Consider the following 18016-nt stretch of genomic DNA (forward strand, 5'->3'; position numbering starts at 1 on the left):
TCTTTAGGTTAGGGAAGTTTCCTTCTCTGGTTTTGTTGAAGATATTTACTGGTCCTTTGAATTGGGAGTCTTCACTCTCTTCTATACCTATTATCCTTAGGTTTGATCTTCTCGTTGTGTCTTAGATTTCCTGAATGTTTTGGGGGTAGTAGCCTTTTCTGCTTTACATTATCTTTGACGGTTGTGTCAATGTTTTCTATGGTATCTTCTACCCCTGAGATTCTCTCTTCTATTTCCTGTATTCTGTTGGTGATGCTTCATCTATGACTCCTGATCTCTTTCCTAGTTTTTCTATCTCCAAGGTTGTCTCCCTTTGTGATTTCTTTATTGTTTCTTTTTCCATTTTTAAATCCTGGATTGTTTTGTTCAATTCCTTCTCCTGTTTGGTCATTTTTTCCCTGTAATTCTTTAAGAGATTTTTGTGTTTTTCCTTGAAGGGCTTATACTTGTTTACTTGTGTTGTCCTGTATTTATCTAAGGGAGTTATTTATGGCCTTCTTAAAGTCCTCCATTATCATCATAAAATGTGATTTTTAAATCTAAATTTTGCTTTTCCGGTGTGTTTGGATATCCAGTATTTACTTTGTTGGGAGAATTGGGCTCAGAGGGTGCCAAGTAGTCTTGCTGTCTGTTGCTTAGTTTCCTGTGCTTGCCTCTCACCATCACATTGTCTCTGGTCTTAGCTTGTCTTGCTGTTTCTGACAGTAGCTTGACCCTCCACTAGGTATGTGTTTTAGCACTCCTGTAGACCTGTTTTCTTTTAGCTATATTTGGGAACAGAGAGCTGCTCTCGGGTTTTTTGTGACCTTAAGCCTCCAGCCAGTTTGCTTGGCCCAGAAGAGTTGGTCTTACCTCTGTCCTCTGGTGTGGAGATGTTCTCAGGTGTGGTGACTAGCGTTCAACTCTTGGCACAGGCAGAAACCCAAAGGGTCCTGCCCCTGACTGCTCCTAGGTCTCTATGCCTAGAGGGCACAGATGGCACTAGTCGATTTCCTCCTGGGTCAGGAATGTGGGCAGAAAGTATTTGTCTCCTCTTAGTTCTTAGGAGTGTCTGCACTTCTGAGGGTCCAGCTCTCTCCCCCATGGGATTTGGGTATAGGGAGTTGTAGGACCAGTTCAGTTCAGTTCTAGGTGCAGGCATAAATCAGCAGGTTCCTGCCACTGACTCCTAGCAGTGGGTATGTGGGTGGGCAGAACCCTCATAGAAATAGGGGTATTGGTGATGGGACAGGTGATTTGTGGAGGAGCAACTTGGACGTGGGATAACATTTTAAATGTAAATAAATAAAATAATCAAGTTAAATGGAAAAGAGAATATAATTGCCCACATGGATATTGTTAAGTTGCTGACATAGGCATTCCCTATATTTTCTCCTTTTTCTAGTTAGTGATTCTGAAGTCATTTATAAAGCATAAAACATCCTTAAGCATTGAGGCTCTGGAGAATCTAGTTATAGTGCTTCCTGCCTTGCTGCTTTCCTTTGTGACATCAGACACTCATACAATAATTTTTCTATCAGTAAATATTTGGAGTAAGTATAGTGTAGAATTCAGGAAATTAGTAGGGATTTGTATTAGAAAATGAGAAAATTACATAGACTCTATCACTATCATTTAAAAATGAATTAGAAGAGAATAAAATGATATTCATGGAAGTGCTTTGTAAATTTGTAAACTTATGCAAATATTATTATTTTATTATTAAATGCATCTCTGTGGAGTGAGAGATGATATATCAATGTCCAATTAATAATTAAACTATTGTGAAAACTATTGTGTTAAAGGATAAAGAAGGAAATAAAATGACTTTACAGAAAACAACTGGTTATGATGCAGAAATCAAGGGATCATGAAGACCAGCTCCAAAAAGTGCATCTACACACAGTTCCTGCACACAACCTCTAAGGAACTTGAAGAGGGGACAAAAAAGATACTTAAAGCTTAGAGACCAGGAAATCTGCTATGAGAGAGTGACTCCTAGAAATGACAGAAGCTACACGCATGGTACTTAAAAATACCTGAACAATAACCATAGCAATGATAACAGAGATGGGAGAAATCCCACAGGGTTCTACCTCTAGATAAATCTAAAGGCAGCTAATGAGTATTGAGAAGGAGAATTAGCCTCTTCTATAAGTGGACCCCTTTAATTAATTATCCAAAACAATGGGATCAGCACTAAAACTATATACACACAAGCCACACCAAACAGACTCAGAGCAACTGTGTGTGTGTGTGTGTGTGTGTGTGTGTGCACATGTGTGTCTGATGAGAGGTGATGGTGTATGGAATGGCTTGGAGCTAAGTGACATTTGATGGGTTGGAGTAAGGAAAGAGAAGGGGAAAAGTGATAGACCATTTTAATTAAAAATTTGTTAATGAAAATAATAATGAGAAAAAGAAATAAATCAGGCTGAACAAGCCATAAATAGAAAGCTGGTTAGTAGCACTCCTCTATGTCCTCAGCATCATTTCTTGCCTCCAGCTTTCTCTCCTAACTTCTCTGGATGATGGACTATTAACTGTAGCCCTAAGACAGATGGGCTTAAAATTTTATAGCGATTTACGAAGATAATTTTTCACAAAACAATAACTTTAATAGACCAGTTTCTATTTCTTTTTTTGCATAATGCATTGGCTAGGGGATTGGCCAATGCCCTTGTATTGGTAAAAGGTCAAATGAGAAATAGCACGTGTTATCTCTTTGAAGTGACTGTTTTTATCTTTGATCAAACTGGCAGCCTTTTATCCATTCATAGTGGGGCTGCCATCCAAGAGAGAAGCAGTTTTTGCAGGTGAGCTGAGAAACACCCATGGAACATTATACAAGTAGTAAGATGAAACATCTGTTTGGGTACATCTCCTAAGTAGCTATTTGCACATTTCTAGTGATGTCTTCTATGAATTATCTGCATTATATTACAGAGATTTTCTAATTACTGTCATCCCCCTTAGAGTGCATCTCTGACATTGCTTTATGACATTATAGACATTTCAAGTTTAAAGGGGATAATATGTTTAGAATATGTTTACATATCATGATATTTAATAAAATTTGTTTCTCACACATCTAGAGATTGGGAAATTTTAAATTAAGTAATGACAGATTTGGTGTTTACTGAGAGCCACTTTTCTGGTCATTTTTCTACTATGTTCTCCTGTTATAGCAGAGACAAGAAAGCTCCCTAGGGTCTTCTGTTTTTATTAGAAGCTTTATTCCTGAGAGTAGCATTAGAAATCAACCTAATTGCTTCCAAATTCCTACCTTTTAAATAAATCACACTGTTTAAATATTTTAACATAGAAGTCAGGAGGACAAAAAATATTCATATCATAGAAGAACTTTTCAGTCAACGTGTAATAGCATGATAAAATTTTTCTCTCTAGTCAAAAATTTCAGGTCTAAAATCTCAGTGGTGATTTCTGAGTGGTGAGTAGAGAATTCCAGTGTGTATAGAAAGCAATGTCTAATAACAACATACATTCTAGTCTGTGTATAATTAATGTAGAACTTACAGCTACAGGTATTATATACCTATACATGGACTTAAGTCCTATATATGACCTATTTCATAACTTTTATTAAACTACTCATGAATTGGTATTTGAATGATTGTATTGACCTACAGAAATGTAAATACTAATCTTAAGTGAAAAAATGTAATATTAAGAAGAGAAAGAGGATAGATTTAGTATAATTAATGAGGTATCACATGTTTCAGAAAAGAATAATCACAATATAATTTTGATCAAAGACCGAAGAACAAACTGGATAAAAATTCAACATAATTAAGGGACAGAATTTCTTTTCTACATTACTTTTGTCATCTCAGAAATCTAAAACCAGTGAACTTATCACTTAAAAAAATGTTTGTCCCAAGTGTTTGTAAGGCTTTCTTAATGTCTTTGTTCCTCAAGCTGTAGATAAAAGGGTTCAGCATGGGGGTGATGACTGTATACATTACTGAGGCCACCATGCCTTTCCATGAAGAGGAAGTTGCATCAGAACTAAGATACACACCAAGCCCTGTCCCATAAAATAAAGAAACCACTGATAGGTGAGACCCACAGGTAGAAAATGCTTTATATTTTCCATCTGTTGATGGGATTCTCAAAATAGAGGAAACAATTTTAGAGTAGGAGTAAATGATCCCTGAGAAAGGAACAAAGCCAAGGACACATGTCACCATATAAAGAAGAATATGATTGATTAGTGTGTCTGAGCAGGCTATAGTGAGGGCTGTGGCATGTTCACAGTAAAAGTGTTTGATTATTTGGTTGGTACAGAAGGACAGCCGCAGCATCAATAGACTCTGGATCAGAGAATATGAGAAGCTAATGAACCAGGACACAAGAACTAGCAGGCCACTTAGATGAGGATTCATAATGACTGGATAGTGAAGGGGGTGACAGATGGCCACATATCGGTCATAGGCCATCACGGTGAGGAGAAATGTGTCCATGCCTCCAAAGACCATGAAAAAATACATCTGGGTGATGCATTCTGCATAGGTGATGGAATTGCTCTGTGTTTGGATGTTCACCAACATCTTAGGGATCGTTGTAGAGATGAAACAAATGTCAGAAAAGGATAGATTACATAGGAAGAAGTACATGGGAATATGTAGGTGAGAGTCAATGCTGACAGCCAGAATGATGAGCAGATTCCCAAGCACAGTGACCACAAAGATGAACAGAAACAGTCCAAATAGCATGGGTTGATGCTCTGGATCTTGGGAAAACCCCAGAAGTAAAAATTCTAAAGTACTTGTTTGGTTTCCTGGTTTCATGCTGTTGACAAATAAGCTAGACACCTATGGGAGAGAAAGATTGGCAAACATACACCATAGTCTCTAAGATGTCTGTCCTTTTATGTATTAAGATAAATATACATAACAGTTTCATTACTATAAAAATTAGGAGTCCTGCATTTTCTCATTCATTTAAAAGACTATTTCATCATATTATCGCTTACTTTGGGAAACATTTTTCTCTTATCTCTACTAAGAGGTATTAACTCTACAAATTTTAAACCACATGAAGATCAGAGAACCTGTCGAAGTATTTAGATCAAAGCATTTGGTTTCCAAGAGTGCTGTAAATCCTTTCTCTATGATGATTCCCAATCAAACTTCTCAACATTTTTCAGTGATTACATTAATTCTGATCATTCAAAAAGGTTTGTTTGTGAGCATGATCATACCTTCTCTGTATCCATTCTTTTTGAAATACATTTCTTGGCTCTCTGGTAGATTCCCATTTTTCTTCAGGTTTCAGTACCAGGTAATTATTTGACATAGAGTAAGATTTTCACATCGTTTTGACAGTCGAATTACTGAATTAAGGAACACATAAGCAGATAATTTTCCACTTTTGTAGCATTTCCACTATAATATGGGTATCTGTTCAGTATCTTCAACAACTATATCTCTAAAGAAAACTATTATAGAGACAAGATAAATAAGATAGGAGGAAGGTACGAAAAATGTCTCCATTTATTACCCCTCTCCTTCAATCATTTCTAATTCATTTATTTCCCAGCACAGAAACATAAATGCCTGAAAAAGTTATATACTATTTTCCCTTACACTGATTTTTAAAAATATAATCTTACTATGCATTTTTCCTACAGACATCAACAATAATCTATTCCTAAGCTATCAACACATGGCTCATGGTTCTTTCCTAAATCTTTTGCAATTAAAATCAAGGTAATTGGAAGAATAAATATAGAAATTGAATGGTAAAAGACATTTACGAAGAATTGACAGCAATGGCTGTGTTTAAAATATAAATAAAAAATTCTTCTAGCACCCGATCTGAATGGACCCAGTCAAACAGCTCCCTGCACCCAAATCCCATGGGAGGGAGAGCTAGACCCACAGAGGGGCAGAAACAACTGGGAAACCAGAGGAAATTACTCTCTGCCCATATTTCTGACTCTAGAGGAAAGCACTTAGCGCCATCAGGGACCCCTGCACAAAGGGACCCAGAAGTAGGGACAGGTCCTTCTGGTTGCTGTCATCATGGGGAGCTGAAACCCAGCCCCCAGGAGTGACTTCAGGCCTGAGACCAGAGGTAAGACCAACTATTATGCTCTAAGTGACCTGCCTGGTGGACTCAGGACACACACCCACAGGAACAGCTGAAAGCCAGAGGGCAGGAACGACTACACACCTGAAAGCAGAACACTCTGTTCACATAACTGGCTGAAAGAAAACAGGAAAACAGGTCTACAGCACTCCTGACACACAGGCCTATAGGACGTTCAAGCCACTGTCAGAAATAACAAAACTAGGTAATACTAGAGACATCCTGATTGCAAGAGGCAAGCACAGGAACCCAAGCAACAGAAACCAGACTACATGTCATCATCAGAGCAATGCTCCCACCAAAGCAAACACTGAATATCCAAACACACCAGAAAAGCAGAATCTAGATTTAAAATCACATTGATTATGATGATGGAGGACATTAAGGAAAACATAAAGAACTCCCTTAGAGAAATGCAGGAAAACACAAGTAAAAAAGTAGAAGCCATTAGAGAGGAAACACAAAAATCCCTGAAAGAATTACAGGAAAACACAATCAAACAGATGAAGGAATTGAAAATGGAAATAGAAAAAATAAATAAAGAAAGCACAAAGGGAGACAACTCTGGATACAGAAAACCAAAGAAAGAGACAAGGAGCCATAGATATAAGCATCACTAACAGAATACAAGAGATAGAAAAAGAGAATCTCAGGAGCAGAAGATTGCATAGATATCATCGACATGACTGTCAAAGATAATGTAAAACAGAAAACGCTACTGGCGCAAAACATACAGGAAACCCAAGACACAATGAGAAGATCAAGTCTAACGATAATAGGTATAGAAGAGAGTGAAGACTCCCAACTCAAAGGACCAATTAATGTCTTCAACAAAATCATAGAAGAAACTTCCCTAACCTAAAGAAAGTGATGCCCATAAACATACAAGAAGCCAACAGAACTCCAAATAGATTGGACCAGAAAAGGAACTCCTCCCGTCACAAAATAGTCAAAACTCTAAATGCACAAAAGAAAGAAAGAATATTAAAAGCAGTTAGGGACCAAGGTCAAGTAACATATAAAGGCAGACCTATGAGAATTACCTCAGACTTCTCACTAGAGACTATTAAAGCCAGAAGATCCTGGACAGATGTATATAGACCCTAAGAGAACACAAATGCCAGCCTAGGTTACTGTATACAGCAAAACTCTCAATTAACATAGACGGAGAAACTAAGATATTCCATGACAAAACCAAATTTACACAATATATTTCTATAAATCCAGCCCTAAAAAGGATAATAAATGGCAAAGCCCCACACAAGGAGGCAAGCAATACCCTAGAAAAAGCAAGAAATTAATTGTTTTGCAACAAAACAAAGAGAAGACAAGCACACAAACATAATCTCACCTCCAAATACGAAGATAACAGGAAGAAACAATCACTATTCCTTAATATCTCTCAACATCAAAGGACTCAATTCCCCAATAAAAAGACACAGATTAACAAACTGGATATGCATAGAGGACCCACCATTTTGCTGCCTACAGGAAAAATACCTCAGAGACAAAGACAGACACTACCTTAGAATAAAAGGCTGTAGAGAAATTTCCAAGCAAACTGTCTGAAAAGGCAAGCTGGAGTAACCATTTTAATATCGAATAAAATTGATTTTCAACCAGAAGTCATCAAAAAAGATAAAGAAGGACACTTCATATTCATCAAAGGAAAGAATCCACCGAGATGAACTCTCAATCCTAAATATCTATGCTCCAAATACAAGGGCACCTACATACATAAAAGAAACCTACTAAAACTCAAGGCACACATTGCACCTCACACAATAATAGTAGGAGATTTCAACACCCAACTCTCATCAATGGACAGATCATGGAAACAGAAATTAAGCAGAGACATAGACAGATTAACAGAAATCATGAACCAAGTGGACTTAACAGATATTTATAGAACATTCTATCCTAAAACAAAAGGATATACCTTCTTTTCACCACCTCATGGTACTTTCTCCAAAATTAACCATATAATCGTTCATAAAACAGGCCTCAACAGATACAGAAAGATAGAAATAATCCCATGTGTCCTATTTGATCACCACAGGCAAAAGCTGGTCTTCAAATAACAATAAAGAGAGAATGCCCACATATGCATGGAAGTTGAATAATGCTCTACTCAATGATAACCTGCTCAAGGAAGAAATAAAGAAAGAAATTAAAGACTTCTTAGAATTTAGTGAAAATGAAGGTATAACATACCCAAACTTATGGGTCACAATGAGAGCTGTGCTAAGAGGAAAATTCATAGCTCTGAGTGCCTGCAGAAACAGGAGAGAGTATACATCAGCAGCTTGACAGCACACCTAAAAGCCCTAGAACAAAGAGAAGCAAATACATCCAGGAGAAGTAGAAGGCAGGAAATAATCAAACTCAGAGCTGAAATCAACCAGGTAGAAACAAAAAGGACTATACAAAGAATCAACAGAACCAAAAGATGGTTCTTTGAGAAAATCAACAAGATAGATAAAACCATAGCCAGACTAACCAGAGGCCACAGAGAGTGTCCAAATTAACAAAATCATAAATGAAAGGGGAGACATAACTACAGAATCAGAGGAAATTCAAACAATCCTCAGATTCTACTACAATAGCCCATTTTAAACAAAACTTGAATGTCTGGAGGAAATGGACAGTTGCCTAGAGAGATACTAGGTACCAAAGTTAAATCAGGAACAGATAAATCATTTAAACAATCCCATAACTCCTAAAGAAATAGAAGCAGTCATTAAAAGGCTCCCAACCAACCATCTGGGTCCAGATGGGTTCAGTGCAGAATTCTATCAGACCTTCACAGAAGATCTCATACGAATACTGTCCAAACTATTCCACAAAACTGAAACAGATGGAGTGCTACCAAATTCCTTCTATGAAGCCACAATTACTCTTATACGTAAACCACACAAAGACCCAACAAAGAAAGAGAACTTCAGAGAAATTTTCCCTTGTGAATATTGATGCAAAAATACTCAATAAAATTCTTGCAAATTGAATCCAAGAACACACCAAAGATATCATCCATCATGATCAAGTAGGCTTCATCCCAGGTATGCAGGGATGGTTTAATATACAGAAAACCATCAATGTAATCCACTATATAAACAAACTTAAAGATAAAAACCACATGATCATTTCATGATACTAAGAAAATATTTGCCAAAATTCAATACCCCTTCATGGTAAAAGTCCTTGAAACAACTTCAGGCTTATTCCTAAACATAGTTAAAGCCATATACAGCAAACCACTAGCTAACATTAAATTAAAAGGAGCAAAACTTGAAGCAATCCCACTAAAATCAGGGACTAGACAAGGCTGCCCACTCTCTCCCTACTTATTCAATGTAGTTCCTGAAGTCCTAGTCAGAGCAATCAGACAACAAAAGGAGAACTGCTAAACCTGATACAAAGGGAATCCACCACAGAACTACTAAACCTGATAAACACCTTCAGCAAAGTGGTTGGGTATAAAATTAACTCAAATAAATCAGTAGCCTTCCTCTACACAAAAGAGAAACAAGCAGAGAAAGAAATTAGGGAAACGACACCCTTCATAATAGACCCAAATAATATAAAATACCTCAGTGTGACTTTAACCAAGCAAGTGAAAGATTTGTATGATAAGAACTTCAAGCCTCTGAAGAAAGAAATTGAAGAAGTTCTCAGAAGATGGAAAGATCTCCCATGCTCATGGATTGGCAGGACTAATATAGTAAATATGGCCATTTTACCAAAACAATCTACAGATTCAATGCAATCCCCATCAAAATTCCAATCCAATTCTTGCTAGAGTTAGACAGAACAATTTGCAAATTCATATGGAATAACAAAATACCCAGGATACCTATAACTATCCTCAACAATAAAAGAACTTCAGGGGGAATCACTATCCCTGAACTCAAGCAGTATTACAGAGCAATAGAGATAAAAAACTGTATGGTATTTGTACAGGGACAGGGAAATAGACCAGTGGAATAGAATGGAAGACCCAGAAATGAACCCACACACCTATGGTCACTTGATTTTTGACAAAGGAGCCAAAACCGTCTAATGGCAAAAAGATAGCATTTTCAGCAAATGGTGCTGTTTCCACTGGCATGTAGAAGAATGCAGAGCCATTCATTCCTATAACCCTGTACAAATCTTAAGTCCAAGTGGATCAAGGACCTCAACATCAAACCAGATACACTCAAACTAATAGAAGAAATAGTGGGGAAGAATCTCAAACACATGGGCACTGGAGAAAATTTCCTGAGCAAAACACCAATGGCTTATGCTCTAAGATCAAGAATCGACAAATGGGATCTCATAAAACTGCAAAGCTTCTGTAAGGCAAAGGACACTGTTGTTAGAACAAAACAGCAACCAATAGATTGGGAAAAGATCTTTACCAATCCTACAACTGATAGAGGACTTATATCCAAAATATACAAAGAACTCATGACATTAGACTGCAGGGAGACAAATAACCCTATTAAAAATGGGGTTCAGAACTAAACAAAGAATTCATAGCTGAGCTATGTTGAATGACCAAGAAGTACCTAAAGAAATGTTCAACATCTTTAGTCATAAGGGAAATGCAAATCAAAATAACCCTGAGGTTCTACCTTGCACCAGTCAGAATGGCTAAGATCAACAACTCTGGTGACAGCAGATGTGGGTAAGGATGTGGAGAAAGAGGAACACTCCTCCATTGTTGGGATTGCAGACTTGTACAACTATTCTGGAAATCAGTCTGGAGATTCCCCAGAAAATTTGACATTGCACTACGTGAGGACCCAGCTATACCTCTTTTGGGCATATACCCAAAAGATGCTCCAACAAATAACAAAGATACATGCTCCACTATGTTCATAGCAGGCTTATTTGTAATAGCCAGAAACTAGAAAGAACCCAGATGCCCTTCAACAGAGGAATGGATACAGAAAATGTGGTACATCTACACAATGGAATATTACTCCACTCTCAAAACAATGACTTTATATAATTCATAGGCAAATGGATGGAACTGGAAAATATCATCCTGAGTGAGGTAACCCAATCACAGAAAAACACACCTGATATGCACTCACTGATAAGTGGCTATTAGCCCAAATGCTTGAATTACTCTAGATGCATAGAACACATGAAACTCAAGACAGATGATCAAAATGTGGATGCTTCACTCCTACTTTAAAAGGGGAACAAGAATACCCTTAGCAGGGTATAGAGAGGCAAAGTGTAGAACAGAGGCTGAAGGAATACCCATTTAGAGCCTGCCCCACATGTGGCCCATACATATACAGCCACCAAACTAGATAAGATGGATGAAGCAAAGAAGTGCAGGCTGACTGGGACCAGATGTAGATCTCTCCTGAGAGACACAGGCAGAATACTGGAAATACATAGAGGAAAGCCAGCAGCAAATCAGTGAAATGAGAACAGGACCCTCATTGAAGGAATCAGAGAAAGAACTGAAAGAGCTGAATGTGCTTGAGACCCTATATGAACAACAATGCCCACCAACCAGAGCTTCCAGGGACTAAGCCACTACCCAAAGATTATACATGGACTGACCCTGGACTCTGACCTCATAGGTAGCAATGAATAGCCTAGTAAGAGCACCAGTGGAAGGGGAAGCCCTTGGTTCTGCCAAGACTGGACCCCCAGTGAATGGGATTGTTGGGGGCAGGGTGGTAAGTGGGGGAGGATGGGGAGGGGAATAACCATATAGAAGGGGAGTGGTAGGTGTTAGGGAGATGTTGGCCTGGAAACTGGGAAAGGGAAAAACATTTGAAATGTAAATAAGAAATACCCAATTTAATAAAGATGGAGAAAATTCTTCTAAAATTTCATCTTTGAAAACAATACTCATTTTCTTCATCCTTTCATTTGCATGTAGAAAGACCAAACACACTCCATCTCTGAATAAAAACCCCTGTTTTAAAATACGATTAAGGTAAGAAGATATACAGTCCAGAGAATATTTTTATTTCCTTGATAATCAAATATTGCTTCTTTATACCCAAGTTAAGATCAAAATAATAAAGACACTCTTTGATAACAGTAATGTACATGGCAAAGAGAAAGCAGAAAGAATGATTCTTAATCTGAAAGATAAAGCAGAGCGTTTGGATGTTACAGGGTTTGTTTGCAGATACCCAGAAGTCACATGGACTGGAGTTATAGCTCGGTGTTTGAATGTTTGTCCAGTGTCTGCAAGATTCTAGATTTCATCCAAGAACCATAAAGAAGTGTTGTTCACTGCAGTGTTAGCCTATCTCATGAATTCCTACCTATAGTAAAAGCAACAAGTAAACTATTATTTAAAAAATTGTGACATTATAAATACCATCCTCTTAAGTAGCTCACATATAAGAAACAATCTACATGTTCTGTTCTTATTGTCTGGTATTGCTGGACAAAAAGGTGAGTTATATCAGTAAGTACCAAAGCCTTGAGTTAGGCTTTTATTGGTTCTTGAAAGTTTTGTGGAAGCTCTTCAAGAAAAGTTTCCTAGGGCAGGTCTGTGTTTGATGTTGTGAAAATAAAGATGTAGTTTTGGTTTTTCACTCATATTTTCACCTCCAAGAAGTAGAGATTGATGAAGGAAGTAGCACTTATAATACTGAATAATTAAACACCAGGATAAAGTTAATTGGCCATCTGGGTTCAGAGGGCATCTTTGAATGCAATCTGGGTTGGTGAAGTCAGAATTGGAGTCCCTGAGGATGGGTGTCTGATAAAAAATTATATCGTTGTAGGCATGAGAATAAGGATTTTTAACAGGGAAAATTAAAGGCCAAGATGCAATAATTAACCAAGGAATCAAGTGTTCTCAGGAAAATTGTTTAAGTGTACAGTGGTAAAAAGAATGGCAAAAAATTACATAACAGAAATAGTTCAGGTCAACTCCCAAAATACATAGCTATAATCATAGAGAGTTAGTGATGGATAGATGATACACAGGGCTGTGCACTGACTGCACTGAAAAAATTACATTACAAATTCTGAATTTTCTTAGGGCTTGGAGCCAAGAATAGATTTAGAACAGAAAACTAAGGATAGAAGCACAACAATATAAAATTTTCACATATTCAAACTGAAAGAACAAGCTCAAGCTTTCTTTCATAGAAAATAAGAAATAAGGGCTGGAACAAATAGGAAAATTATTCTAAGGTCTTGCTAACAGTGTCTGCTTGAGGATGAGATCTACTTAAATGAACAACAACAACAACAACAAAAATAATGTAGGCAATGTTTCTCTAATGTTTCCAAATCCAAATGGTATGAGGTAGAGAGAACTTAGTAGTTGACCTATTCCTCCATTTTTCTTATTTCACCCATATTATTCAAGTGTTTATGCACCAAAGCTCTTTGTAGTGTCTCTTCTTATATCTGTATATTCTTTTTGCTCAATAGAATAATCCACTCTAAGTGGACACAGACATAAATTCTACTGCATATATATATATATATATATATATGACTGTCAACAACTAGAAAGAAAATAGTGTTAGAACAGAATGTCTGATCACCTGCTTCTCAGTGCAGTTCTCAACATTGTTTCCTGCCTAAAGCTCATCTATTTTGGCATGTATATAAAGACCCTGTTATAATGTGTATCCTTTACAGGTATTTAGTGAATACCATATGGGATAATACTTGAAGGTATTTTGTAAATTCTGCTTATTTGAGAAATGATTAGTAAAAAGCTTGTCCACCATCCTTCCCTGGCATGGGAGACACCATGACTAAAACCATGGATCACCGTTGTACTCCAGATTTTCTGACCCCTGAGACTTAACCAAATGGGGAAAACTCAACTGAATAATTGCTTCATTTGTGGTGGGGCATTGCACGCATCCACACCGCATTAAATTAAAAAAAATATGAAACATCTTTGTCTCTTAATCTGTTCTCATCTTCAGATTGTACAGGAGTGGCAAGAATATCTCTCTATAAAAGAAAAAAAAAGAACATCTCTCTATAGATAAATTCAGGTCTTAGAAATTAATTTCTTTAATAAAAGCATGTAGACTCTTTTCTTCTTGAAGAGAAAAGCACAACATACAAAAGGAAACTGGCATAGAAAGGGAGTCTGGCCTATCAGGAGAAGCCCATACTAAGCAAGTGAGTATGAATAAAAAGCTATGAGTGCTGGTTCTAGGCTGAGAAAGAATAGAAGCTCTGGCTTTCTTGGTGGATATCTTAAGATAAAAGAAGTAGAAGAGAACAACTTCACTGCAAATTATGTCACCAGTTTCTACCATTTATAACTCATAATGATATCTAAGTCATTCAAGTGTTTTGTCCAGGAGAATATTCGGGTATCAGAGTGTCATGGTGTACCTGCAAAAAATCCCATATTATTTCCTCTGTAATCTATCCACAATAATATATATCCAAAGTAAATGTAATTTGTATAAAACTAGTATATAACTATACTATATATACACATAACTAGTATATATGTAAGCAACTAGAAGCAAATATCCTAGTGATTCTACTTTTTCTGATATTACTCATAAGAGCAGCCTCTACATGCTATAACAGGGTTTTCCCTTACCTATGCTGAAGAGTTAATACTCTTTCTATCAACCTCTTCATTTCCTTCAACATCTTTTGGACTATACAGACTTGTCAATATAGACAATAACACTCACCACGGGGAAATCTTACTTGCTCAAGGAACATTGGTTATGAAAGATAGAAAGTCTGCCTAAAAGAAAAAGGTGAAAGTACCAAACATGGAGAAAAGAACCTGGATGATTTCTTCTAGGGAATACACGATGTATGCTCTGTCTTGGTAACTATAAGAGTTATAGGTGTGCCCTGGGAGTTGTATCCCTCTGAAGCCTATTATACAAATTGATCAAGGGTATGTTCATTCCCTGCTCCTCAAGGGCAGAGACTACACAGGAAAAAAGACTCTAACATCTCAATTTCTTAACCCCGGGAGAAAGATCAGTGGATATGTCTATGATCACTCTCTCATGTGTTTCTTCTCTGCGGAAGAGTCACCGAAAATTTCAAGACCATTTCAAGAAAATTTCAGTTACTGGTGATACATGTTATAGCTTTCTGTCTTGTATTTTCCTATTCTGGTTGTGTAGCAAGTTTTCCTAGATTTCATTAGGTTTGGAATTCAGAATTAAGCTTGATGTCAATCTTTTGTGTGTATGTGAAGGTGTATGGTTGGGTTGTATAGAAGACTTATTTTTATTTATATTTTAGATTCTTTGAGCACTCTTCTCACTGTTTTCTAGAAAGACTGCACCAATTTCCTTTTCCATCAGCAGTGAATAAGGAATCTCCTTTTCCTACAACCTCACCAGCATTTGTTGTCAGTTGTTTTATTGATTTTTTTTATTCCATTTTTATTAAATTGGGTATTTCTTATTTACATTTCAAATGTTATTTCCATTCCTTGTTTCCAGGCCATCAGCTCCCTAATCCCTCCCCCTCCCCTTCTATATGGGTGTTTCCCTCTCCATCCACTCCCCATTATTGGCCCCCAACAATCCTGTACACTGGGGGTCCAGCTTTGGCAGGACCAAGGGCTTCCCCTTCCACTGGTGCCCCTACAAGGCTATTCATTGCCACGTATGCAGTTGGAGCCCAGGGTCAGTCCATGTATAGTCTTTGTGTAGTAACTTAATCCCTGGAAGTTCTGGTTGGTTGGCATTGTTGTTCTTATGGGGTCTCAAGCCCCTTCAGCTCTTTTAGTTTTTTCTCTGATTCCTCCAACAGGGGTCCTGTTCTCAGTTCAGTGGCTTGCTGCTGGCATTCCCTTCTGTATTGGACATATTTTGGCTGTCTCTCTCAGGAGAGATCCAGTTCCTGTCAGCCTGTACTTCTTAGCTTCATCCATCTTATCTAGTTTTTGTGGCCGTATATGTATGGGCCACATGTGGGCCTATGTTTTGTTGATCTTAGCCATTCTGAGTGTGGTGAGAAAGAATGTAACAGTGTTTTTTATTTGCCTTTCACTAATTGCTAACGATGAGTAAAAATTTTAGTGATATTTCTCAACCATTTTTATATTTTCTACTAAGAAATCTCTGTGTAGACTACTCCCATTTTTATTTTTACTTTTTATTGGATATTTTAAAATTACATTTCAAATGTTATTCCCTTTCCCAGTTTCCCATCCATAAGACTCCTATACCATCACATCACCCTCCCCTTCTATGAGAGTGTTCTCCCTTCCCAACCACTCCTCATTCCCACCCCCTGACATCCCCCTGCACTGGAGGTCCAGCATTGGCGGGACCTAGAACTTCTCTCATTGGTGCCCAACCAGGCCATCCTCTGGTACATACAGTTGGAGCTATAGGTCTGTCCATGTGTAGTCTTTGGGTAGTGGTTTAATCCCTGGGAGTTTGAATTGGTTAGCATAGTTGTTGTTATGGGCTTGCAAACCCCTTAGTTCCTTCAAACCATTTTCTAAGTTCTCCAACAGGAACTCTGCTCTCAGTTCGATGGTTTGCTGCAAGTATTCATCTCTGTATTTGACATGCCTTGGCTGAACCTCTCAGGAGACAGCTATATCAGGCTCCTGTCAGCATGCATTTTTTTCTTTTCGCCATCTTTATTAAATTGGTTATTTCTTTTTCTTCATCTTTATTAACTTGAGCATTTCTTATTTACATTTCAATTGTTAATCCCCTTCCCAGTTTCCGGGCCAACATCCCTCTAACCCCTCCCCATCCCCTTCTCTGTCAGTGTTCCCCTCCCCATCCTACCCCCATTACCGCCCTCCCCCCAACAATCACATTCACTGGGGTTTCAGTCTTGGCAGGACCAAGGGCTTGCCCTTCCACTGGTGCTCTTACTGGGCTATTCATTGCTACGTATGCAGTTGGAGTCCAGGGTCAGTACATGTATAGTCTTTGGGTAGTGGCTTAGTCCCTGGAAGCTCTGGTTGGCATTGTTGTTCATAGGGGGTCTCAAGTCCCTTCAGACTCTTCCAGTCCTTTCAAAGATTCCTTCAATGGGGGTCCCGTTCTCAGTTCAGTGGTTTAATGATGGCATTCACCTATGTATTTGCTGTATTCTGGCTGTGTCTCTCAGGAGAGATCTACATCCAGTTCCTGTCGGCCTGCATTTCTTATCTAGTTTGGTGGCTGTATATGTATGGGCCACATGTGGGGCAGGCTCTGAATGGGTGTTCCTTCTGCCTCTGTTCTAAATTTTGGGTAATTCAAGCATTTGGGCTAATATCCACTTATCAATGAGTGTATACCATGTGTGTTTTTCTGTGATTGGGTTACCTCACTCAGGATGATATTTTCCAGTTCCAACCATTTGCCTACGAATTTCATAAAGTCATTGTTTTTGATAGCTGAGTAATATTCCATTGTGTAGATGTACCACATTTTCTGAATCCATTCCTCTGTTGAAGGGCATCTGGGTTCTTTCCAGCTTCTGGCTATTATAAATAAGGCTGCGATGAACATAGTGGAGCACGTGTCTTTTTTATATGTTGGGGTATCTTGTGGGTATATGCCCAAGAGAGGTATAGCTGGATCCTCAGGCAGTTCAATGTCCAATTTTCTGAGGAACCTCCAGACTGATTTCCAGAATGGTTTTACTAGTCTGCAATCCCACCAACAATGGAAGAGTGTTCCTCTTTCTCCGCATCCTTGCCAACATCTGCTGTCACCTGAGTTTTTGATCTTAGCCATTCTCACTGGTGTGAGGTGAAATCTCAGGGTTGTTTTGATTTGCATTGCCCTTATGACTAAAGATGTTGAACATTTCTTTAGGTGTTTCTCAGCCATTCGGCATTCCTCAGCTGTGAATTCTTTGTTTAGTTCTGAACCCCATTTTTTAAATAGGGTTATTTGTCTCCCTGCGGTCTAACTTCTTGAGTTCTTTGTATATTTTGGATATAAGGCCTCTATCTGTTGTAGGACTGGTAAAGATCTTT

General features: G+C 38.0%; 1 protein-coding gene across 1 annotated transcript; it reads right to left on the reverse strand.

Annotated features, from left to right (window-relative positions):
* Window positions 1-3824: 3824 nt before the first annotated feature.
* Window positions 3825-4805, reverse strand: LOC116908111 (olfactory receptor 7D4-like). The gene has a single exon (XM_032911392.1). It carries the CDS (start codon window positions 4788-4790, stop codon window positions 3825-3827), a length of 966 nt encoding a protein of 321 aa, XP_032767283.1. The 5' UTR covers window positions 4791-4805.
* Window positions 4806-18016: the final 13211 nt, after the last annotated feature.

This window comes from Rattus rattus, chromosome 8, assembly GCF_011064425.1.
Source record: "Rattus rattus isolate New Zealand chromosome 8, Rrattus_CSIRO_v1, whole genome shotgun sequence".
NCBI lineage: Eukaryota > Metazoa > Chordata > Mammalia > Rodentia > Muridae > Rattus > Rattus rattus.